This window comes from Coenobita brevimanus, chromosome 86 (genome assembly GCF_032717465.1).
Source record: "Coenobita brevimanus isolate Jiangsu-jjx chromosome 86, ASM3271746v2, whole genome shotgun sequence".
In the NCBI taxonomy this organism is placed as follows: Eukaryota; Metazoa; Arthropoda; class Malacostraca; order Decapoda; family Coenobitidae; genus Coenobita; species Coenobita brevimanus.
In genome coordinates, this window is record NC_137039.1 from 35,195,638 (window position 1) to 35,220,952 (window position 25,315).

A 25,315-nucleotide genomic window follows, 5' to 3' on the forward strand; every position below is an offset into this window, starting at 1 on the left:
CAGCACACAAGTGACAGATGACACTATCTTCAAACTCACAGACATACCCTTTTCACCACTCTACTGATACGCATTCTCTCCGTATGCCTATACCATCTAAGCACTCTCTCTTCAGTCCACAAACATCCCTAGCTACCTTTCATGAATCACATTATTTTCTATCCTGTCTACATATCAAACACATTTCTCAAAACCCCCAGCTCCCCCCATCTGAAATCATATCTGGCCACTACAATCCTTTTCTGCATACTGCCAGGATTATATTTGCATCCATCCATCATCCAATCCTACATTGCCCCATGAGGAGCGTAGGAGCCCGGGGCTAGGCAGTTGGTCCAGACGATTAAGATGATATTTTCAGCTTTTATAAATACGGAGACTGCCAGAGATTGAGCAGCATGAATAGCTACCATTAGGTGACCAAGGCCGACGCATGCAAGCATGTTGGAACCTTTGTATGTGATACATTATGGTAACTGGCAGCAAATAAATAAAAATGACCATCTAAAACAACCAACCTGTTGATTCATTGTGGAAGGGACTGGCGAAGAATTCTGGTCAGTACGGAACTTTGCATCAGCCACAGAGTAAGCTGCAGATGTCATACTTCCATCTCTTCCAGTTGCTAAACTAGTCGGTGCCTGTTGCTAAGAAAAAGAACTTGGTTAATATTTAATATTTGCATCAGCAATGCATAAACCCACATACATATTTCATCTTCAATCATGTAATAATTCCAGATCAAACTGAGGGTATATCAACATCACACACCTTCATCACACTTTAAGGAACTGCTATGGCTTTTATTACATCTCTATCTGGGCTGGCAGTGGTAGGTCTGGAAATACTGTATGTTACTCGTACAGACTACCGTACGGACCATGCAACCATTAGCATGTCTTCTCACCGAAGATGGTAATATTTTGTCAAATACAAAGTTATGAACAGCTTTAGTAAGTTATCAGTGATCTTGATTATTCAGTGCTACAATTACTTGTATTCAGAAACTAACTTTCCTTGGGGGAAGCAGCCTTGGTATATAGATAGATAGATAGAAACTAATCAAAATCTTAACAAAGAATTCCATTAAACATCCAAATCACTACTATATAACATGCTCGAAATCTTTATTTCATTAACTAAATGCTATCCCCAAGTTCACAATATGTAAAGACATCCAGAGCAACACTTTTCAGTCCCTTTGTATAAATGAATCAAAGAAGAAGAAAATTCCAATATGCCCCTCATTCCCCAAAACTCTGCAGTGATTCGGGGAGTAAAAGGCAAAACAAAGGTTTGGCACCAGTTACAACTGCCTTAGGTAAGTGCAAAGCAGGGGAACCTACATCCATTATTTTGCTCTTTATTTTTTATTTACATATTTTTTTGCACCACAGGCAGGCTTGGTTGAGATGGAGACAGACAAATTCTTAAATGACTGAATACAGGTAGTAAGTGATATGGGGGAGGATTAGATCGAAGTTTTGGGAGGGAACTTAAATGGTCATGTAGGTGATGCAGCTCAAGGATATGGAGTACACTGGGGATGTGCATATGGTACGAGAAATTAGGAAGGGGAAAGGATACTCAAGTTTGGGGAAGCAATAAACTAGATTGTGTGCAACACACGTTAGGGAAAGAGAGAGTAGGTTGTTTACATACGAGTCAGGGGGAAACAGCACCCAGATAGACTATTTCATGGTCAGGAGGGCTGGTGGGAGGTGCTAAGGGATCTTTGTATGCTGTTTGTAGTAAGAGCTGAGCAGTAAAGGAAGAGGATATTTGCAGGCTCAAACAAACAGAAATGGCAATTATTATGTGGGTGTGCAATGCATCCCTGAGTGCTAGGCCTAGGGGGGTTAGGTTTAATATGGAAGAGTTGAGAGGTAGGATGGAACTGGAGTGTACTTTTGTTGTGAAGCGGGGTAGAATGAGATGGTTAGGGCATGTGGAGAGGATGGGGGATGATAATTGGGTGCAGAAAGTGAGAAGTGTTAATCCTAGGGGTAGGGCTGCAAGAGGCAGATCGAAAAAGACCTGGGACGAGGTCAATGATTGTGACCTGAGGGATAAGGAACTAAATAGGAAAGCTGCCAGAATTTTGAGCAGCGTGGCAAGCTGCCATTAGGTGACCATAGCTGATGCATGCATGCATGTTGGAGTCTTCAAAAACGAAACAAAACAAGAGGTAATAAATTTAACTGCCAGTCAAGACTTCTCAATGTAAGTGCCGTAAAAGTGACTTTGATGTATACAGAGTACCATACTCCTGTAAAGTTTACCTACCTACTTTTGCCCATTATTAATACTACACAAAAGATGTAAATAGTATAGAGACCTGTAAAAAAAAAAAAAAATCACCATCATCATCATCCGGACCTCCTCTCCAACCCTAGGGCAGGATGAGGAGTAGCAACGTCCAGAGAGACAAAGTTTGCCCAATTCAAATGACCATGCTTCCATATTCACTCATCATTCAAGTCCTCAAAATCCTGGCTCCATCAGATAGGCCAAAAATTTTTTACCAAATCTTGTAGCTTCACACACACCTATCTGATAAGAGTCAATCCGAATGCTGTCACATTAAAAAGGGCTGCCATATCCCTTCTGATGCGCTTCTCCACACAAAATTAGTCCACCCAGCTCGGTCTCTTGTAAGTCCCTTAGCCTTACCAACCTCCATACCTCTCTTCCTCACACACTCATCCACCACATTCCTCCATCTTCTCTTTCGCCTACCTCGCCTACTTCCTCCATCAAATTCACTCAGATATACCTTTTTCACCACTCTACTGTCATCCAGTCTCTCCATAAGACCAAACCATCTCAGTACACTCTCGTCGATTTTGGTGTCCACAGATTTCCTCACTCTGCATACTTCACGTCTCACATTATTCTGTATCCTATCCACTCTCCATACTCCACATACATTCCTTAGCAGTCCCACCTCCACTGCTGTTACTCTTGACTTTTCATTTTCATGCCACACCATGGTCTCACAAGTGTATATTAAAGCTGGCACTAACACTCCTTCATGTAAGCCTCGCACAGCTGCAACACTCAAGCCTCTGTTACTTATCAAGGCTTTCACAGCACCAGCTACTTTCCTTCCTTGTCACTCTACTTTCCACTTCTTTTGTGCATCTTCCCCTCTCTTCCATCACTGTACCCAGATATCTGAACTCTCTCACCCATTCCAGTCTCTCTCCATTCACTGTAACATCACACTAGGAGTCACCTTCTCTCTCAATAACCATCACTTTATTCTTTTCTACAATTATTCTCAAGGCACAACACTCATATAGATTCACAAAACTCTGCACTAGTCTACCAAGCTCTTGTCCAGTATTTGCAAGTAGTACTGCATCAACAGCATGCAACAAATTTGAGATATTCTATCCATCACATTCACCATTCATTACCAACAGCATGTTTTTCTCCAATACACGTATATTTACTTCTCTCATCACACCATCCATATATATACACATTGACAAAATATATTATACAAAAGATTTAAATCACCACTAGACACTGAGCACGACACAAAACTGGCTATAACTCATCAAAACACCCCTGATGGAGAAACTGAACTGATCAAACTCAAGGGTGGTCCTTTACTGAAGTTCACCCCATCCTCCATGTAATTATTAATGACAAGGAACAATCATGACCGATCTAGTTCTGGTTCCTGGATGAACAGTCTTATCATATTTTATTACAGCACTTTATTAAGCTATACCTTAGCTATGCATCTGATAATTAGCTGGACTGATACCATTACTGTAGATTTTGCACCTTATATTGGGTCACTTTGTACAGTTTACTCAACTAATCTATAATATTGACAACTTCACAAAAGAAGCTGAAACCTGTCATGGACTGGTATTTTATGTGGCACAGAGGGCTTCATATTGCAGCTTCCTCAGCAGTTATTTTGTGCAGTATACCTCTTTATCCTCTTGAATGTCACTTCACTTAAAAATATATATACAGGTATTTACTAGAAAGCGCTCAGACAGTGCATATCTCCACCAATGTCATTCCCATTAAGAAAGATCCAAATCCAGATCTGAAGATATAGGATCCAGATCTGGATCCGCCCCAAAATTAAATAAATACTTTCTTGGTTCATACCTCATCTTTCCACAAAACTTTGTTGATATTCACTGAGAACTTTTGGAAATATTGTGCGGGATACTCTGGATCTGGATCAGGATCTGCCCCTAAATTTAATCATTTCTTCCTTAGCCCATGGCCCACTCTTCCACAAAATTTCATCAAAATCCGTTCTTAACTTTTTGAGTAATCCCGCAAACAGATCCATGGATACAGGATCTGGATCCAGACCCGCCCCCAAATTTAATCAATTCCTTCTTGGTCCATGGCCCATCTTTCCACACAATTTCATTTAAACTCACTGAGGGATACTGTGCAGGATACTCCGGATCCAGCCCAAAATATAATCATTTGTTCCTTGGCCCATGGCCCACCCTTCCACAAAATTTCATAAAATTCCATTCATACCCCATGCGGGGTTGAGGCATCTGGCAATAGACAGATAGATAGACCTTTTTGAGTAAGCCTGCTAACAGACACAGACAGACAATCAGACCCACAAACAAATCAATGCAGGGTAAAACATAACCTCCTTGGCAGAGGTTAAAAAACACACACACACAGGTACCTTCAGTAATTTTTACACACGTGTGCGCAGTCCTTAGTACAATTACCAACTCATTACCAGTTACGTATATCCCATTACTCCACTATCTAATCCTCTGCCAGGAATGTAGGAGTCTGGGGCTACACTGCTCAGTTCCAACATTTAAGATGAGGATGACCAGTCTCACCCCGTTGGGTGAGATTATGTAAGCAATAAACTACAACCATCCTTCAAATATAAACCCATCTGGCTCCATCCAGCTGGAGTGCTTTAACCTACTTAATCACTATGTTTCATTTGGTTATATGATTACTAGCCAATGTTGTAAATGCATGGTTAATATTAAAAAGCTAGTCACTCAGTGGAGTTATGCATGGTTAATATTAAAAAGCTAGTCACTCAGTGGAGTTATGCATGGTTAATATTAAAAAGCTAGTCACTCAGTGGAGTTATGCATGGTTAATATTAAAAAGCTAGTCACTCAGTGGAGTTATGCAAAGACAGCTAAAGGGTGCACTATGGGACAATGATGTAGTGAATGGTGGGCACCCCTAACTATTTGTATTCCTAAAAGTCTTTATAAACTACCTAATTTATCAAAGAACATACAATTTAAAAAAAATAAACAAATAAATTTAGGCCTGGATTTTGTATTAGAAGCACGGGGGCCTGGAGCTAGGCTACTCAGTCCCTACATTTAAGGCGAGGGTGACCAATCTCATTCACCCCTACTGACATTGTGAGAAACTCCAGTCACTCCATGGATGTACAACTTTTACAGGGCCCAGGTCATTCAATGTATTCCAATCAGTGAGTGGATGGTGAATATCACCATCTACCCAAACCATTATCATTCTTGCAACCAGTGAATGACTTTATTCAACTTAGGGGAGATGTCTTGAAACAAAGGAGTTAATGAACACTGTATCTACTCCTCCAGTTTGAAAAGTCACTTATTCAGTGAACAAAATCATATGGAATCAGAAAACAAAGTGAAAAATATGTCACTGGAGTGAAGGGGTTAAAAGTATCTGAGATAGCAAGTGGGAACTAAAGACATAAAAGAACGGCAGAATACTGGGAGGGCGGAATAAAGGGATCTTACTATACGAGAGGGGGGTACCATGTGAGGCATCCTCTGCTGGAGGAGCTGGAAGTCCTCTAAGGAGTACATGGGCTGCTGAAGTCCAGTGTAGAAGGCAGGTGGCAGTGCTCCCTGAAGTGCTGCCGCCGGGGGGGACACATACTGGGAATGCTGTGCCATCATCTGTTGAGCCTGTTGTTGCTGGTGCTGTTGCTGCTGCTGGTGTTGCTGAGGTTGCTGGGGTTGGTGTTGCTGAGCCTGCTGATGCTGGTGCAAGTGTGGTGGTTGGTGTTGGTGTACCCCTGGTGGTACTGAGCCTCCTAGACCACTCATCACTTTACCTGCAACAACATAACAAGCTTCATCATAACCTTGCCTGTAATCACATCTTAAGCTTCATTACAATACAAACCCTAAAATCCAAAATGCTTGGCTCCAAAGGCTTTATAGAAAATGGAATGTTTTGGAAAGTAGAAATATAATGATAGCTATGAGAAATCATGTCAAAAACAGCCTACTGTACCATGAGGAGTACATACTATGAAGTATCATTCATTCGTTTATAAAGGCTCCAACATGCTTGCAGGTGTCGACCTTGGCCACCTGATAGTGGCTCTCCATGCTGCTCAATCTCTGGCAGCCTCCCTACTCAGTCCCTATCCCTGGGGTCACACTCTATGACCTCGTTCCAGGTATTTTTCGGTCTGCCTCTCACAACCCTACCCCCAATGTTTATGCTTCCCCCCCTTTCTGCACCCAACTGTCATCCCCCATCCTCTCCACATGGCCAAACCATCTCAATCTATCTCTCCTCATCACAACACAAATACACTCCAGTCCCATCCTTCCTCTTAACTTCCATCAAAAAATTACCCCCCCCCTCCTCATATTCAAGGAGACAATGCACATCCACCTGATAACTGTCATTTCTGCTCATTTGGGCCTGCAAATATCCTCTTCATTTACTGCCCAGGTCTCACTACCATACAATTTTATACTCTTACACATGATGCATACAAAGATCCCTTAGCATAGAGAGAGAGCCCTCTCAATGTCAGGAGAGGCAACAGATTCCTGAACATCCCCCAACCACTCATCACTCCAGTTACAGAGCTAGCTCCAGCCCTGCCTCCAGCACATAGCATGTCTCCCAAGTAACAAAACTTTTCCACACTCGAGACTCACCAGCAAGATCAATCCTTTCACGTCTGACAACCTCCCCATGCTATCCCGAAAACACTGCAGTTTTACATCATCTGTTGTAATACTTATCCACAAAGAAATGATACTTTCACTGATTCTGTCAGGAGAGATGATATCAACATTTCCACACAGCATGAAAAAATATTTTGGAAAGGGCAGGTCTGAAAATTGGCGTTCAGACTTGGGAGGTTGCACTGTATTACCTTACTTGCAACCAAATCAAGTTTTATTATTGCTTTAGCTGCACAAAAACTGACATAACTGTAGTGGAGAAGGATATTGAGAACAAGGATTCCCCCATTCTCTCTCATCCAGCCCAGCTGGGTGGGAAAACATTGCTCACAGTTTGGGAAACTGGGCTAAAAACATGACGGACGGTCATCCTGGTCTTATTTCTCCTATAAGGAGTACTTTTTTTTTGCTTTTCCTTGATTTATATGTCCTTTTGGATTCTTTTATGCAATAAAAATTTTTTCCGTTTTTGGTCCCGGGATTGGGTGGGTATAAAATTGCAAAAATCCCGGGATGGTATGGGCTACAAAAGGCTCAATGACTGAATTACATAATGTTTTAGCTCCATAGCCTTTATGAAGCATTTTTTTTTACTAGTACCAGGCTAGTGTTAATCTGCTGCTAGTTCTGCATTAAATATGGAAGGATAGAAACTTTGGCCAAGTTAAAATAGAGAGAGAGAGAGAGAGAGAGAGATTGCATATAAAGTTATTTATAATGAGGACTTCCTGTATAGGAGCTGTATAGTTACCACTACTGAGCTGCAAACCTGGGACAGGCTTTGTAGGTTGAACTGGGTGGGTGGTGGCAGAATTCAGAGATGCCGGTAGTACAGTGGGCCCAGTGCTGTTGTTGCTGGTGCTGTTACTGCTTACTGGAGCACTTGTTGATAAAGTACTAGAATATGCAGAGCCTCCAGTTGATGTCTGCTCTCCAAAATTCTGAAATAGAGAGGCCTATTCACAATACAGTACTCGACATCCACAGAACCTTCTGTTGATGTCAGCTCTCCAAAACTTTGAAAAAGAGATGCCTGTTCACAATAAAGTAAAAGAATATGCAGAGCATCTTGTTGATGTCGGCTGTCCAGAATTATGAAATATGGTACAGAAATAATGGACAAAATTGGGAACTAGGTAGTAAATACAGACAACTACACATGACCTTCATCAACACCAACTTACTACCCAATGAAGGTTGGGGCACCAAATCATTTTCAGTATTTCTGCAGGCTACAACAGACAAGTTTATTATGCAGAAAATATGTTAGTGTAACAAACAAACAAACAAAATAGGACAATACTCCTGTAGAAATATAAGGTGTGAATGCACAAAAAAAAAAAAATATAGATATATATATATATAACATTTAAAATTAACATTTCACAACCACACACACAAAAAAAAGCTACTGTATTTGGTGTTAAACCACATAACATTTAAAATTAACTTTTCACAACCACACACACAAAAAAAGGCTACTGTATTTGGTGTTAAACCACAAAACCAAAAAGCTTTGCCAATATCTGCTGACATTCTAAAAACACAGTATCTGCAGTCCATAACTTAAGCTATTTCCAGTTACCAACATCGTCCAATTCTTTTTTATACACCATCAGAAACGTAGGGATTTGGGGCCCGGCTACAATCACAATGCTGTATGAGACAGATAGGTAAGTGGCTCCTAATCACCAAAGTATATCCATCGAACCAATGTCAATTCAACACTGATTTACAATAAATCATCTTGTTATGGGTTTCCACTTGACGTAAACGCACTGCATACCACTATACCACCAGACATCACAGCAATTAATAACCTGGGCAAATCTGACAATGGTCAACGACATCCAATTCACATTCAAAGAGGCTGAAAATATCTCAAAGTTCTCCAAAACAATAAAAAACAACATTGTAATTTACATTTTAAACATCTTCAGTATGAAATCAGACACTATAATTCTTTTCTATGCAAATCTTATTAGCTATAAATAAAAACTGATATTTGTCTCAATACCTGCACCATATAACAGTGCAATACCAAATATAAAAAGCTGAACAGAGAAGCCTTTTCAGTGATGCAAAAGAGGTGTTTAGCGCAAGGTACTTAAGTACTTCTCAATTCAATCATTCTTAGCCTGATGATCATCCATGTAAGATATACCATGAATATTAGAAACAGGTACCTGTGTCGTGTCCTTTACAGCAGGAGCTGTGGACAGGCCTGCAAGGGGCTTTGGAGTAGAGATGGAGACCAGTGGTGAGTGACTAGAGGCATTTACATAGCTGTTCTGGTACTGACTACTGCTGCTTCCAGCACCCGTGGCCTACAAAATAAACAGTAGAGATAAAGTACAATACACACCGTGCTCTTTAAAGTACAAGAAAATGTACCAAGATACTTGTATCACATTACAGTAGTGATAATCTTGAAGACTAAAATACTGTACTGTACCGTACTTCCCGCATCCTAAGATACTTTTCCATTCCCCTCACCACCCCCTGGAAAATTACTCCTCAAATTAACTTGACCCAGCAGCAGAGGGTAAAGTATAGGAATTAACGCAAAAGCAGTCAAAACCATTAACAAGGCTCTGCCACTTTCAGATATCAAAGATAATGTGGATACAAGACTAAAATGTGGAGCTCTTTTAAAGTCTGTCTGATTCCATGCCGAATGGTCAAGCACAATAAAGTCTGGACCATCAGATATTAATCCAGGTATGCTGGTGACTAAATGGTATACCTGAGCAGAGAATGACGGTCCATAGCCAGCTGGTGCCTGGTTTGTGGTAGTGGTAGTGCCACCACCAGCTCCAGTACTGCTGCTACTGAACCCACTGGTGCTGCTGCTACTCCCACTGCTTCCACCTTGTTGGCTGCTGCTGCCAAATGAGCTCTGGAGAAAAACCGTAGGCTAATAATAAAACAGGAGTACATACCACATCACCTACAAACAGAAAAATATATGATGGACGGAAACAGAATGTACTGCAGATACTGTATGACAGTTTCACTTTGTTTATACAGGCTCCAAAATGTTTGCATGCATCAGTCTTGGTCACCTAATGGCAGTTCTCCATGTTGCTCGACATCCGGCAGCCTCCCTATTCAGTCCCTCATCCCTGAGGTCACACTATGAACTCCCAACTCTTCAATCATAAATCTAGCCACCCCAGGCCTTGCATTCAAGGATGCACTAAACATCCATCTAATAACTGTCATTTCTGCATGATTGTCTATGAATATCCTCTTCCTTTACAGCCCAGGTCTCACTGCCACACAGCATTACACCTATAATACATACCACATACAAAAAACCCCTTAGAACAGAAGGAGAGCCCTTCCCACGTCAGAAGAGGCAACAGCTCTCTGGATTTCCTCCAACCACTCCTTACCCTAGCCACAGAGCTAGCTCAAGCCCCCCCCCCCCACCTCCAGCACATACTGTCCTTCCAAATAACAAAACACTTCCACACACTCAAGAGACTCTCCAGCAAGATCAATCCTTACCTACTTGACAATCTCTACATGCTCTCCGACACCATACACACAAAATCAGCATTATTTCGTACTCAACCTCTAATACCACTGCATCTCATTTATATACGATCATTCTGAACCCTTCCATAGCACTGAAAATGAGGCTTCGTGACATTTTCAGTGCCTGACCAAACGAATGAAATGTTTCAAGACAATACTTTCTCGTTGGTTGGACACTGCAATCAGTTACCAAATGACTTACACAAGGTTTTACCTTACCTGTAACCTAACGGACCCTCTATGTATAAATGGTAACTGGGTCTAGTTTGGGTCTGGTAAATATCACTGGTAAAGAGTATGTGATTTCTGGACAACAGTGAAACATCTAACAGTTAATTCAACCTACCAGCAGAGTAAAGCTAGTGAGTGCAAGCTCACAACTACGGAAACTCTTCAAGCAATACAAAACAAAGCTTTAAGAACAAAAACAGGAGACTGTACACAATAACCACAAATATAAATCACTTGGATGAAGTGCTGTACTTTAAGGATCACAGAAACATGAGAGGTATATAATTTATTGCTTCAGCACAGGATTCCCATTCATCTCTCTCTCTCTCTCTCTCTCTCTATCACACATTCATGCACACATAAATCACAAAGAAACAAAAATGAACATTTTCCCAACACTACTCAAAATACCTCCACAACATACACACTAAATTTTTAACAAAAGAGATATTACTTTCAGATTATCAACATTCATACTATCATGGTGTTTGAGGTGGACTTACCATTTCACTGTTTGTACCATACACAACTGCTAAAGATATATGCTACACCATGTACCAGGAACATATTTAGATTCTTGTTAGTAAAGGTGAAAGGCAGCTGGAGTGTTACCTGTGAGGGCGTCTGTGAGTAGGGAGCAGAGGGTGGGGATGGGAAGGAGGAGGAGGGCTTGGAGCTGGTATATGACTGGTAAGTTGGGCCACCAGATCCAACCAAACTTCCTAAGCCACTTGTGCCACTACCAGGCTCGCTCTTTGCCAAGTCAGACAGGCCCTGGGGGGTGGCACTGCTGCCGGCACTGCTACGCTGCCCTCCACTAACAAAGGCCCCACCAGAGGGCTTTCGTTCGCTTGTTTGTGATGTGGGGAATGGAATGGGCTCAGGTCCAAGCTGCAAGAGTTAGATCACTAAATTGTTAGGTACACACATACACACCAAAAAAATTGAATTACAATCACATGCTGGTTGTTAGAGAATTAGAGTAAGATTTAATTTAAAATTCTGGGTTAAAGACAGCAAATGAGTAAAGAATAGAGTATTCAAAGGTACTGTTTGTGCCTGGTAGTAGGTGGGGGTGCTCATCATCAACTCACCTGATGCAGTGTTATCTACTTCTTCCACCATATCTGTCATTCTTTTTCTGTGTCTGTCCTCCTCTCTTCCTATTTCTCGCATCTTTCCTATCACTATTCATTACTCTTCATTCTACTTCAGGACATGACAAATGGTTTCCTAACTCAGGAAACTATTTACAACACCAGGCAGTAACTAGACAGCCAAACAATAAGGTGAGGTGGAACATATTATTGTGCCCAGTAACTGGGTGGAGATGCAAATGCAGCATCCACCCAGGAACCAAACCTTCACACTAATCCCCTTATCTCGCTGTGACAAAGCGCTGCCAGCCACAAAGAAACACTGAATCATTGTATTGGACAGCCCCACAGGGGTAGCTGCTTGCCTGTGGTTGGTGGGTCTGCTCAATGAGACAGACTACGGTAGCACAACAATAACTCTTTGCACCAAATATTTCATTACAAAACAGAGTACATTAATGTAAACAAATAATGGTTAGTTTTGCACCTGCACTTTAAACTGTTACAGATCAGTCTAAACCTCATTATCATGCAAATCTGCAAACCAAATGACACACTTTACTTCATTTAAATCATCATTATCCGGACTTCCTTTCCCACCTTAGGGCAGGGTGAGGAGAAGCAATGTCCAAACAGCCCAAATTTGCCCAATCCAATGGGCCATGCTTCCATCCACTCACCATTCAAGTCCCCAAAATCCTGGCTCTATCTGATACTCCAAAAACAATCACCACATTCTGTAGTTTCACATACGTGTAACCGATAGAGTCAATCCGGACGCTGTCATGTTAAAAAGGGGTGTCAAATCCTGATCATGTGCTTCTTCTCACAACATTCACCCAGCCAGCTTTTGTCAGTCCCCTAGCCTAACCGACGTCCAAACCTCTCTTCCTCACACACACATCCACCATTTCTTTCCACCTTCTTCTTGGCGTACCTCACCTCCTTCCTCCTTCAAATTCACTCAGATATACTATCAAGGCCTTCAATGCACCAGCTACTTTCCTTCCTTGTGTCACTCTCCTTTCCACTTCTTTTGCACAATTTCCTCTTGTTTCTATCACTGTACCAAGATATCTGAACTCTCTCACCAAATCCAGTCTTTCTCCGTTCACTGTAACATCACACCAGGAGTCACCTTCTCTCTCAAGAACCATCACTTTACTCATTTCTACATTTACTCTCAAGGCACGACACTCACAAACATCAGCAATACTCTGCACTAGTCTACCAAGTTCTTGTTTGGTATTTGCAAGTAGTACTGCATCATCAGCATAAAACAAATATGAGATATTCCATCCATCACCATTCATTACCAATGCCATTTCTCTCTCCATTACTCAAGTCTTTACTTCTCTCATCACCCCATCCTTATATATATTGAACAAACATGGGGATATCACACAACCTTGTGGCACACCCGTACTGATCGTGAACCATTCACTTAGACACTAACCATTCTTATGCATAAATCATTTCCAAAAACTAATGCTTAGCTAGTGGCACTCTTGGAGCATAGCAAGATTACTTTGTATCATTAGCTTGACTACAAGCCCATTAAAAAAGTTTGATTCAAACCTTTTCAATAAAATGGATCATCCATTCACCTGCTTTTGAGTTTCTGTTAACTGTGGGCTCTGTCCTAACGTTTGAAATTTTCATAAGGAGGTTTCAATTTATTCCTTTTCACTTCCCAATAATTTAACAAGTGTATGCTAAAGCATATACCTTTTGACTTGGTGGGAGAGGAGATGACAGGGATGCAGAAGTGAGATCTTTGGTAGCAGGTGGTGTGGATGATGCCGGGTCTCTGGTGTTAACAGGGACTGGGGTAGTGCTCACAAGGCCACTACTGGCAGAGCTGGTTTTCACATCAGCTGTGAAGTCAAACGTCTCTGTTCCAAATTCAAGACCACTGAACTGAACATCTAGGGCGGCCATTGCATCTTCTGGCATTTCAACCGCAGACAATGGAATCTGTAAAAACAGGAGATTATATCTTAACTGAACTTCAAAATTAACTAAGATCCAAACTCTGAAGCTGTATTTCCCTGCTCTAACAACTATGAAAGATTAATATAAGACAGCATCACCATCATTATCAACATATTTCCCATAAATAACTGAGATGGGTAGGGTGGAGGGGGGGAAAGGTGGATGAGACAGGCCTATGGTGGAATGGTGTGCATAAATGATACAGTTTTAATTATTTTTAAAAATCATGTTAACACGACATATGAATGGTTGCATGTTATATAATGATTACATAAAGGCATAAAAAAAAAGGTACTGATGGGATTGAAATGCCAAGGCATCTTAGGAATGTAGTTTGGCAAATATGTACAGAATACTATCTGTGGGGGGAGGGTACTCATGCACGTGCGCACACAAACACACAGCATGCCATATCCTATTGCTTTGCTTTGCACTTAGCTGATAACCAACCTTAGAAGTCTGGGGTATCCGAGGTCTCTGTGTTTTGGGTCGAGAAGGGAGACTGGAGGTGACTGTTGACAAGCTAACACTCTTGCTCAAGACACTGTTGCTGTTGCTTATACTGCTGGCCAGACTACTTGTAACCACACTGTGAAGCCCTGAGGGGAAAATATGGCTAGATGTTCATTTTACTGGTTACTTGATGAGTCCAAGTGAAGTCAGAATTTTGAAATGTATTCTGCCATGCATTTTCTTCAAGTACTTTTTTTTTTTTTTTTTTTTTTTTTTTTTTTAACTGCAGTGATGAAAAAAAAGGGGGGGAGGGGGACACAAATACAAGAGCATTTCATATGGGAGAAGATTCAGTTTTATACCCATTAGTACATTCCATCAGCTACAAACATTTTGTAATTACAATGTGGAATAAAGTAATGGGTAAAGAACTCCGAAACTCTCTCTTGTTTCTGCACTTTTTCCAACTTTATCATTTTATATATTTTTTTTCTTGTACTGGTACTGTACTGCAGTACCTTCTTGCTCCCAACAACTAAAAACAGTAGTTCCCCATTCACACTTCGTCCCCTAAAGTTCTACATCTTACTTTGGCATCCATGACTCCAAATTTGCATATTACAGCTTCTATTTACCTATCTATCTACATATAGCCAGAAAACACAATACCCTGAGCTCAGGGCCATCTTTTTCGCTTTCTTTTTTCCATCATCTAACAATTTTATTCAGCTTAGGAGAGACTTTTTGAACTCTAGGAATTAACACAAACTCAGTAGAATCCTTCAGTATGAAATATCTTTCCTAAGTTCAATAAAAATCATCTGGTGGCATCCACAACATGATAAAAATAATGTCAATCAGAATTAACAAGTTAATACCAGAGCGGCAGGCCACAAATAAACCTTCTCCATGTCACTGTTCTCTGCCATCACACTGCCATCCCTCCACTTCACATCTGCATTGATATAACTCTCTGCCATTCCTCCACTATATCCAAAGTCTCCCCTCGTCCCAACTCATACACACACCCTACAGGTCAATCTTTAGTTCTCTGATTCTTTCAACACATAGCAAAATTCTTTACTTCCTCAAACATAGTTCTTATCCCAGGTCAATTCACTGGTAGTAGGATTATCAGCAGAGCCATATCCACCTTTATAGTTATCTTCACACCAAGCAGGAAAAATGTGGGTGGTATTTCTTCTCTCACACTCACAGTGACATATACCGGTACAGTATCATGCAAAAATCTGAAATATTTATGGAAACTTGTAATGTGAAAATCTGTTTTGACTTAAGCTCTCTGCATAAAACAGAATGACAGAGAGGCTAAGTTGTCAAGTTTGTAACCATACATCACTTACAAGAAGTGGCAGGTGGTGGTGACCTTCACCCACTCACTACACATAGTGCTGCCTACTTCTTCCTTCCCCTTTTTCATTTCATCTCTCTGTCTGCCCTCTACTCTTCCTACTTCTCCTTTTCCTTCTTCTAACTAACTTTTATTACTCTTCTTTCCATTTCAGGCGACTCTACGGTGAGTAACAAACCTAAAGACCCAGACACACTTGCCACCGAATATGTGATAGGCTCAGGGGTCAATCCAATGTTCAGACTTGAATATTACAGCAGCTCTAACCTGGTGTTTCGTTTCATCTCATCGATCACATGTTTCAAGCAAGTGTGGCCACACCCTTACGGTTTCCTGTAACCCAGGAAACCATTTACAATGCCGGATGGTAACCATACATGCAATACCTGTACTCTGAATTTCATTTTGGACTCTGCATACATTTTTTTTTTTTTTTTTTTTTTTTTTCCAGTCAGTAAAGTAAAAACACTGTTCTGTAGCTACCTGCAGGCCCTTAAACACTGTAAGATATTGCATAACACACTTCCAGGTATTGAAGCTTAAACATGGCATACCCATTATGACCAAATTCAGGCCTCCCATTGAACAAACACAGGGAATGCTGCCAGGTAATGAAATTTCCTTCTTACCTGAGCTAGAGAAGATGGTTGGTGGCAGCTGAACTGTCTGAGTGGAGTAGGGTGCAGGGGCAGATGATGGAGGGGAGGGAGCTGTGGCAGACACACCAACACCCCCAACCAGGTTACCAGCCTTTAAACTCTCTCCAACATTCGTGCTCAGGCCACCTAAAATACCATGTTGGCTGCCAACACTCAGTCCAGGTGCTGGAGAGACCAGAGTGGTTCCTCCTCCCCTGCTGCCCCCACCACCACCATTACTAGCACTACTACTACCAAGTGGGCTAGAGGAAACCAACCCACTAAGTGTACTCTGTGGTGCTGCCTTTTGTAACAGTGCAGCCAAGTCCATAGTTTGAGGCTGGGTAATTGAGGCAGTGGAGGCCGTGGTCGAAGAAAATGTTGATGCCGGGGTAGAGGAAAATACTGGGGTGGTGGCAGAGGCGTATGTGACAGGTGTTGGAGAAGGGTAGGCTTGTGGCGGTGTGGAGGCATAAGGTGGTACAGGAGCCATGGATTCCGGAGACCCAACTGAAGAATTCCCAATCGTGATGGAGTCGGCCAGTGTCTCGGATAGGGAGGCGGTCAGAGTGGCAGAGGTGGTGCTGCTGGAGGGACCAAACACAGTTGTCTGCTCCAGCGACCCCGTCCACTCACCATCCCAGTCTACGTCATCAGAGTTGGTTGGTGGATCATCATCCCAGGTGTCTGAAAATTTAATCAACAATTAGCATGTGCTAGATATTTTACTGCATGAACAATTAACCCCTTAACCGTGACATTCCATCTGAAAGGACCTACCAAGAGACTGCAGTGTTCCTTTTAAAATACACAATTTTATTTCAAAAGTTGCGCCCTGTATTCTGCCCCAAGAACTTTGTGTATTCATCTGCTCATGCTTGGGGTTTCTAGTTTGCCATTTTAGCTTCCTGCTGACTGCATCACTCACACAAACGAGGCTACTTTGCTTCTGGAAGTTAGTGTTCAAAACAACACTATTTTATTTTATCATCATCTGGACCTCCTTTCCCACCCTAGGGCAGGGTGAGGAGTAGCAATGTCCAGAAAGCCTAAGTTTGCCCAATTCAATGGGCCAAGCTTCCATTCATTCATCATTCAAGCCCACAAAATCCTGGCTCCATCAGATGGACCAAAAAAATTTCACCACACTCTGTAACTTCACATATACAGTACTTATCCAACAGAGCCAATCTGAACACTGTCACATTAAAATACGGTGTCAAATCCCTGATCATGCAGTTCTTTGCACAAAATTCATTCAGCCAGCTTAATCTCTTGTCACTTTCTAAGCCTCACCAACTTCCAAACCTCTCTTCCTCACACACTCATCCACCATATCCCCCCACCTTCTTCTTGGTCTACCTCGCCTCCTCTCTCCTTCTAATTCATTTGAATACACCTTTTTCACCACTCTATCGTCATCCATTCTCTCCACATGACCATACCATCTCAGTACACTCTCTTCGATACTGGTGTCCACAGACTTCCTCACTCCACATCTTTCACGAATCACATTATTCTGTATCCTATCCACTTTCTGAACTCCATATACATTCATCGGCAGTTTCATCCCCACTGCTCTTACTCTTGGCTTTTCATTTTGTTTTACAGTGTATGTAAAATAATGATATTGAAGTGCTAAGTGACACATACACCACAGTGCAAACCTAAGTGATGCGTATATTAGTGTGTCGTGGTGAAGTGAAGGGTGGTGGGAGATGGTGGTGGGTGGTTGAGGACAATGTACAGCTACCGGTGCAGTGACACACAGAAACACCAAAAATGATGTTTCCACTTATTTCTATGACAATGCAGGACCATCTAGATATTCACTGAAGTGCTCATAGGTAAGAAGAAAGGTTTAGCTTTCTTGTGCATGTATTATTTTCTTTTTTTTTATCTGTCTTGTGCATTAATATGAATTGCTGCACCACAGGCCTCACTTTTGCCATCTAAGCCATAGTCATGGTATTAAACATGATGAAATGCAACAGCTTGTTCAATAAAAACCTTGTGAAAATTTCCAATATCCATGATAAGTAGAAACTGACATGTAACTGGAATATAAGTATGTGTGTGTGTGGGGGGGGGGGAAGTAAGCACATATACAAAGTCCATTACTACATTACTAGGTTAATTATGGAAATGTATAATGGACATGAGCCCAAGGCTAGACAACAGCAAATAACAAATAAGGGAAGGTGACCAGCATATACTACTGTACCGCTGGCACTGTTGTGCATACCTGAGGAACCTCCATGCACTTCTTTGGGATCCAAACCAATGCCACTGCACCTGATCAAAAAGATAACTGGTACTTTCAAAAGCCACAAGACCATCAGACATGGCAGTAGGGAATATATGTGGGATGCAGGGGTCTAGTGGGAACATGTTAAAATATGAGGGTGGGTGGAAATACAGGCATTCACAAAAAATAAAACGGAGCTTACCAATCTTGAGGTTATTTTGATGATTAGGCTTATCATCAGTTAGAGGTCCCCAAGTGTCAATTGCATCAGTGAAGCCTGGAGCCTGCCTGTTTTGGAATGTTCTGGGTCCCATGGAGCTACCACGGCCACGGCCACCCCGACCCCGCGTGGAAGTCGTTCCATTAGTCATTCTACCTCGCCGGGATCCTTCACCACGACTTGGACCCTCAAAATTTTCACTGAAACAAAATTAATACACCTGTGTTAAAGTCAAAGTCATCCCTTGGTTATAGCATACTTTGATATCATCGCTTTCATTGTTGCTGCGATTATAAAATCCGTTCTCTTATCATCTATTTCATTGTTACTGCAATAATAAAATCCGTTCTCTTATCATCGTAACGCATATTTTAGGTAAAAATGCTGGGTGGTAACCATATAACCAAATTATGGTACCTAGTGGTTTAGTGGGTAATTGCGGCGCTCCAGTCGGATTGAGCCAATGAAGGTTTATATCCAACGAGTGGTTGGGGTTTATTGCTCACATAATGCCACTCACAGATGAGTGAGGCTGGTCACTCTCATCTTAAATGTCAGGACCAACTTGCTTAGCCCTGGGCATGTACGCTCCTTAAGGGGCAACACTGGATTAAGTGATGAATGAATGAATGAATGAATGAAGATGGGGCTTGGACAAAAATGCAGCAGGAGCTGTATGTTGCAGTGCACCTTCGAACGGCTATGGCTGCACATCGCAGTTAGGAAATTAAGGTCTCCACCGCTTCATTCTCTCTACTCTACAAACAACCCGCATTCTAAAGTTAATCAGCAATTCATATTTGAAACATAAAGACACACGCAATTATACACGGCACAGAAAGTCTGGAGATAATGCTGAAAGGAGTCCTGTAAACACAGCTATTGTGAATTTGGTCTCAAAATATAACAAGGGTCAATGCAAATGATTAAGCTACAGTATTTAGTAACCACTATGCTACAAACCCTACTCCTACACACACCATACTAAGCTTCAGCATTATAGCAACTGGTATGATAACCAGTAAATCATTACAATGTGAAATACACACGATGCAACCAAACCTAATAACTGTATGTCGAGGAGGATAGCACAGTCAGCTCCAATTTATCTTTTCAATTTATGTGACCTTGGATTAACTGCTCTCCTAGAATGCCTAATCTTATTACACCACAGGCCATAATTACACTGTCTAATACAAATGAAAACAAGATAATAAAGTGTATAACATATACGAATATGCATAAACACAATGGGGGAGGGGAGGACAAGTTACATGACTTACCTCTCTCGGCCTCCCCGGCCACTGCCACCACCTCGTCCTCTAAACCTTGGGGGTCCGCCACCCCTAGGTCGAGATCCACTGCGCTCTCGGGAGTTGACTCGACGGTTCTCCTTGTTACTCTCGGTTTCCACATTCTGTACCAGTATGTGCTGCACATTAATACATGCATAATAATCTATCAAACTGAACACAAACATATATGCTATACTTTCTAAAAAGTAATTCAAGGCAATGATAATACACAAAGTACAATTATTATGTGCGGGAGAATGAAGTTTACTGTCTGTGTATGTGCAGATAATAATTACAATGAGCAGCCCAGCCCAGCCCAGCCATCATATTTTTCAGAGGCTAATAACTTTTTACCTGATAAAACAAGAGCAGTGTGTTTCTCTCTAGATGCAAGGTCAATAAATTCAACTTTGCATTTCATGATGGAGTAGAGAGGTATATGATAGAGGGGTGTGAGCTGGGCGTAGAGCACTGAAATGGCAGGGAAAAGGGCGACATGGAGGCGATTTGTTTGTGGCCATCCTTTATGGGATTATGGTATAGATGATTCACAAAACCCTTATAACACCACACCACTGTGGAATTTGCAATTAGCGTTCTTGCTTGCTCTTCATGCTCAAAAACGCGCTTCATGCTGGTACAGCATAAAGTAGCAATCTCCCTGAATGCTTCCAGCATGCGTACTGCTCCCCAAGTGATAAGATCAATGGGCCTCCACACTATTGTTATTTAACATCTCTTTTATCTCAATCACTTCCTAACAGCTATTCCCATTCTCTTAGGTATTATCATAATCATCATTAACCCTACCCTTTTCCATACTAATTTATGAAGACCTCTTTCCAGGTCTTCTTTGGCCTGCCCCTCACAACCCAGCCCTCGACGTTCACACCTCTCACCTTCCACACCAAATTGTTGTCTTCCATCCTCTCAACATGCCCAAACAATCTCAATCCACCCTTCCTCTTCACAACACCAATACATTCCAGTCTGATCCTTCTTCTCAACTCTTCAGTCACAATCCTAGCCTCCCAAGGCCTCGTATTTAAGAACGCACTAAACGTCCATCTGACTGTTGTCATTTCTGTATATTTGAGGCTACAAATATCTTCTTCCTTTACTGCCCAGGCCTCACTACCATACAGCATTATTTTTGGATTAAGGTTTGGATGGTGACAATATGAGGTCTTCAAGATGTTTGGTGTTATGCACAGTTATTTCATTTTCTTTGTGGTGGTGGGAAGGAAGGGGCATAGTACATAGTTTCAAGGATGTAATGGACCATGTGATGAAGCCTCTCCTACTCGTGTGCCTTGAATAGCATGAGCATTTTGCTTTTAATTTCATCTATCTATTGCCAGACGCCTCAATCCCGTTCGAGGTGGCCACAAAAAAATTGCCTCCACGTCGCCCTGTCCCCCGCCATGCGTGCAAGCATGTTGGAGCCTTCAAAAATGAACAAACAAACAAACTCTTACCTTGGTTGTTATAGGTTTTTTCTTTTTCTTTGTGGATTCTTGCCATTTGCCCTGATCATCACCTTCAAGAAGGGAATCAATGGCAGCATTGACATCGTTATCACAGTCATGTAAAGCCACCATTGCATCGTCTGCAGTTACACTTGTGAACTGCATTACCTGAGAATTCAATAAAGGTATTTTTTAAAACTGTTCAGAGACACAAGCCAAACATGATAAAATAAGACTTTTTTACATCAATAAATGGTACATAATGACAAATTTCAAATATACTTACTGGAAAAAGGGAAAACAAAGATACCCCCTCCTCTTACAGGCCCCCTTCAACCTGTTTCTTCATTGCACTATTCCATCTTTGCCTCACTTCCAATGCTATCTCAATGCTTGCATCCCACCAACACTATGGTGGGTGCATAGCACCTGTCCGTCAGCAAACTCTCATTTCTTTTCTGTCCAACCCTACCATGCATGAGTTAACTAATACTCCCAGTCCTCTTCCTCTGTCTATATTTCCTTCTGCCTATGACCTTCAGTTCTTTAAATGCAATGTGTCCAGGTCATATCGATAATCAATGAATCTTGAATTTGGCTCTCTGTTATTTTGTTTTTATTTTTTCTTGGAGTGAACAATCGTGCAGGCTTCTACCTCTGGATCCTTCTTTACATTTTGCATAAACTCGGTGAGCACATATCTCCACCAATACCAATAAAATTTATGAATTACTGCTGCTGAATAATTCTATGGTCTTTCAGTCAATTAATTTTACAGTCTTAAGCTGTCCTGTTGCACAACTTCAAGAGAATGCATAACTTTATCAACATAATACGTGAATTCCTGCATCCAGAGCTGGATCCAACCCAAGTTATAATCAACTCTTCCTTGACAATCCCCACCCATTCACCAAATTTGACCAAAATCTGATACCAACGTTTTGAGATCTCTCATACTCATACAGACAAACAGATATGAGCGTATACATAACATCCAAATTCACTGACTAAGGAAATGACAATAATATAGAGGGAGGCTAACACTTTGGCAAGCAAATCAATTCCTGTATATTTACTGAAATATGTCTAGCTATCTATCAACCTAACTACAGCCAGACGTCCGTAATCCTCAAGGGGTGGCCGTTTGTCTCTGAGTTAGTTGTTTTAAGAAGAGGGGCACTAAGTCATTGCCAACCCACTTGCCGACATGTAGGGTATATGTATGGGATGGTCATATGGTTACCACCCAGCACTGAAAATGGTTTCCTGGCTTACAGGAAGCCATTTGGCTTGTCACTCAATGTAAAGCCACCTGGAAAGGAGACAAAAGTATAGTAAAAAAAAGTGACAGGGAAGAAGGGAGAAATAAGAACAGAGGAGGGAAGACACAGAGAAAGAATGATATGGGTGAAGGAAGAAGTTGGCAGCACTACATCAAGTGAGTGGATGATGGTCACCACCACCTACAACTACCGGTTAATAAGATGGGCTGAGTTATTACTGGGTGACATACCTGATTAATCTTTTCCTGAAGCATCTTCTCAGGTTCTGTTCGGGCATTGTCAATCATCTGGGCAATACGGAGTTGTTCAGCAGTTGGTGCAATCTTGTGTGGTACTGTTTCACCACTTTTGTCTTTCTCTGAGGTCTGGCTGTCGGTCTTCTGTGGCTGTAGAGGTGCTGTCTGTTGTTGTTGCTGAGTGGCAGTGCTGTTGCGTTCATTGCCACTGGTCCGCTGGCCTTTACTGCCCCGGCTGCCTCTGCCCCCGGAGCTCATTCTTAAGAAGCTAATTTATGTACACTTTGTATATACAAGTGCTGAAAAAGAGTGGAAAATGCATGTCTCAATATCTGCAAATTAGTATATGCAGCTGACCTTTCTCCAACATGGCAGACACATCATGGATACGGCATGTTGAAGAAGGATTGTGCTGGAGTACGTACGGGTACTGTGTGTGGCTACTTGTATCTCAAGGGAAAACAGTGGTTACATTCCCAGACATTGTGGAATAGAGGGTTCATGAGTCACAATCACTATCTGAAGGCTAAATATATACCATAATGCTGTTCTACAGACACATCTCGATCAATGACATACTAACACACCATTACTGAATAAATGAATATGCTGTAGTTTTATTCAACATAATGAATAACACTGCTATTCATGTTAACTTTCCTCCAAAATGACTGCTATATTCTTGCTCAGAATATAATAATTTTTCTCCATTAAACCTCTTTAAGAATTGTACACAGCACTAACAGCTGTTTGGAAGTGGTACCGGTAGGTATTCGGTAACTCCCCCTCCCCTTTTTTCCCCATCAGAATGCAAATCTCTTACTGAATGAATGCCTTCTAACAGCATCAATACACAACCAGGGCCAGAAAGGTTAGTGAAGAATAAACGAGATGGCAATAAACTGAGATTACCAGCGTAGGATGAGTACTGGTACAAGAGGATTAATGGTGACAATGTTAACAATCTGATGTTCTTAAGACTCACTCTTAGCTAAATAAAACTGTCAAACATTAGCTGGAATGAAAGACAGTACTGTATCAGAACTGTCCTGACCGTTAAAAAGTTTTAAAATATCCTGCAACTGTTTTATAAAGTCTACTTGGCATGGGAGGGCTACACCCATCTACACTAGCTATGTGCCATACACCAGGGGTACTTCAGTTCATCAAATACCTAACGGCAACTATCCTTAATTCATTCAGTTCAGGGTGTCTTGATATTTTCTTGTTGCATCTACATGATTCTATTCAGTTGAGGATGGACCCCTCACTGAGAAAAAGCTAAAGGCTATAGCTAATGCTCCGCCCAGTTCATGAACTGGGCAATTTCACAAATGGGGAGTAACACATACAGTGCCATAACAGAGAAGACAGGCTGGCACCACCTGGTACATTTTTACACAAACATTTTATAATTTTCAGCATAAGAAGCCATGGACACTAGGAATTTTTTTATTTCTTAAAAGTAAGTGAGATGTGTAAGTCGGTGGACATGGGTAGAACCAAAACCAGTTGAATAGCTCCTTTAAAAAAAAAAAAAAAAAAAAAAAAAAAAAAAAAAGGAGGGGGGGGGGGCAGGCACCACCTGGTGCATATTAATGTAAACATTTTATTACTTTCCACAAACTGAGCTACAAACCCTTAAAGAATACTGTATTATTTGTTAAAACAGAGTGAGATGCTGGACGGAAATGGGTAGAGGCAGAGGCAGATGGCTGGCACGTTAGCAAGTGACTGCCTTGGAAAATTTAATAAATAACCCTCGGCTACAAAAGCCTTCGGTCAAAACTGTTGAAAATGAGGAAGTAGCTACTGTATAAAAACTGCATGAATTAAATATTAAAAGTGGAAAACAGGAAGATAACTCAACCTAATCGGTCATTATCCTAACCTAATGGCTTACTGCATAGTCTGAAGCTTATCTGAATTAATCTGTTTACAAACACACACACACACACAAAGCTTTTGTGCGTGTTACACCAAGCTGCATACAATGCCTGCGTTAAACTCCAACAGAAATTCAAAGCTCGCTATATACTTGGACCAGAACTCAAAACATACTCATAACACGGTAAACGCTCATTATAACAGAGCCCAGTACAGCAGACATAGGATTTAACAGATGCCACGAAGCCCACCTAACTTTTGTCGGCGATAACACTGTCCATTAAATGGGGCACAACACACATTTCCTACCTTTTTTACTCCAACCTGGCCTCAAATTACCCTCCCCATTGTACTTGCTGAGCTATAAGATCAGACCACAGTAT

General features: G+C 41.4%; 1 protein-coding gene across 4 annotated transcripts in view; it reads right to left on the reverse strand.

Moving 5' to 3' along the window:
- The window catches only part of LOC145410790 (uncharacterized), a 37,269-nt gene that overhangs the window by 7,771 nt on the left and 4,183 nt on the right, over positions 1-25,315 (reverse strand). Inside the window, exons 2-14 of one of the 4 annotated variants that reach the window (XM_080280896.1) lie at positions 23,040-23,344; positions 21,536-21,694; positions 20,046-20,179; positions 18,745-18,962; positions 16,286-16,981; positions 14,282-14,430; positions 13,565-13,813; positions 11,352-11,630; positions 9,712-9,864; positions 9,152-9,292; positions 7,735-7,906; positions 5,790-6,091; positions 519-641 (exon numbers count right to left, since the gene is read on the reverse strand). In XM_080280896.1, coding sequence (XP_080137022.1) covers positions 519-641; positions 5,790-6,091; positions 7,735-7,906; positions 9,152-9,292; positions 9,712-9,864; positions 11,352-11,630; positions 13,565-13,813; positions 14,282-14,430; positions 16,286-16,981; positions 18,745-18,962; positions 20,046-20,179; positions 21,536-21,694; positions 23,040-23,303 — 3,039 coding nt within the window. In that variant the 5' untranslated portion in view covers positions 23,304-23,344. Of the gene's footprint in view, positions 1-518; positions 648-5,789; positions 6,092-7,716; positions 7,907-9,151; positions 9,293-9,711; positions 9,865-11,351; positions 11,631-13,564; positions 13,814-14,281; positions 14,431-16,285; positions 16,982-18,744; positions 18,963-20,045; positions 20,180-21,535; positions 21,695-23,039; positions 23,345-25,315 lie in introns of all 4 variants that reach the window. The other 3 variants (XM_080280895.1, XM_080280897.1, XM_080280898.1) reach the window with 3 other exon arrangements.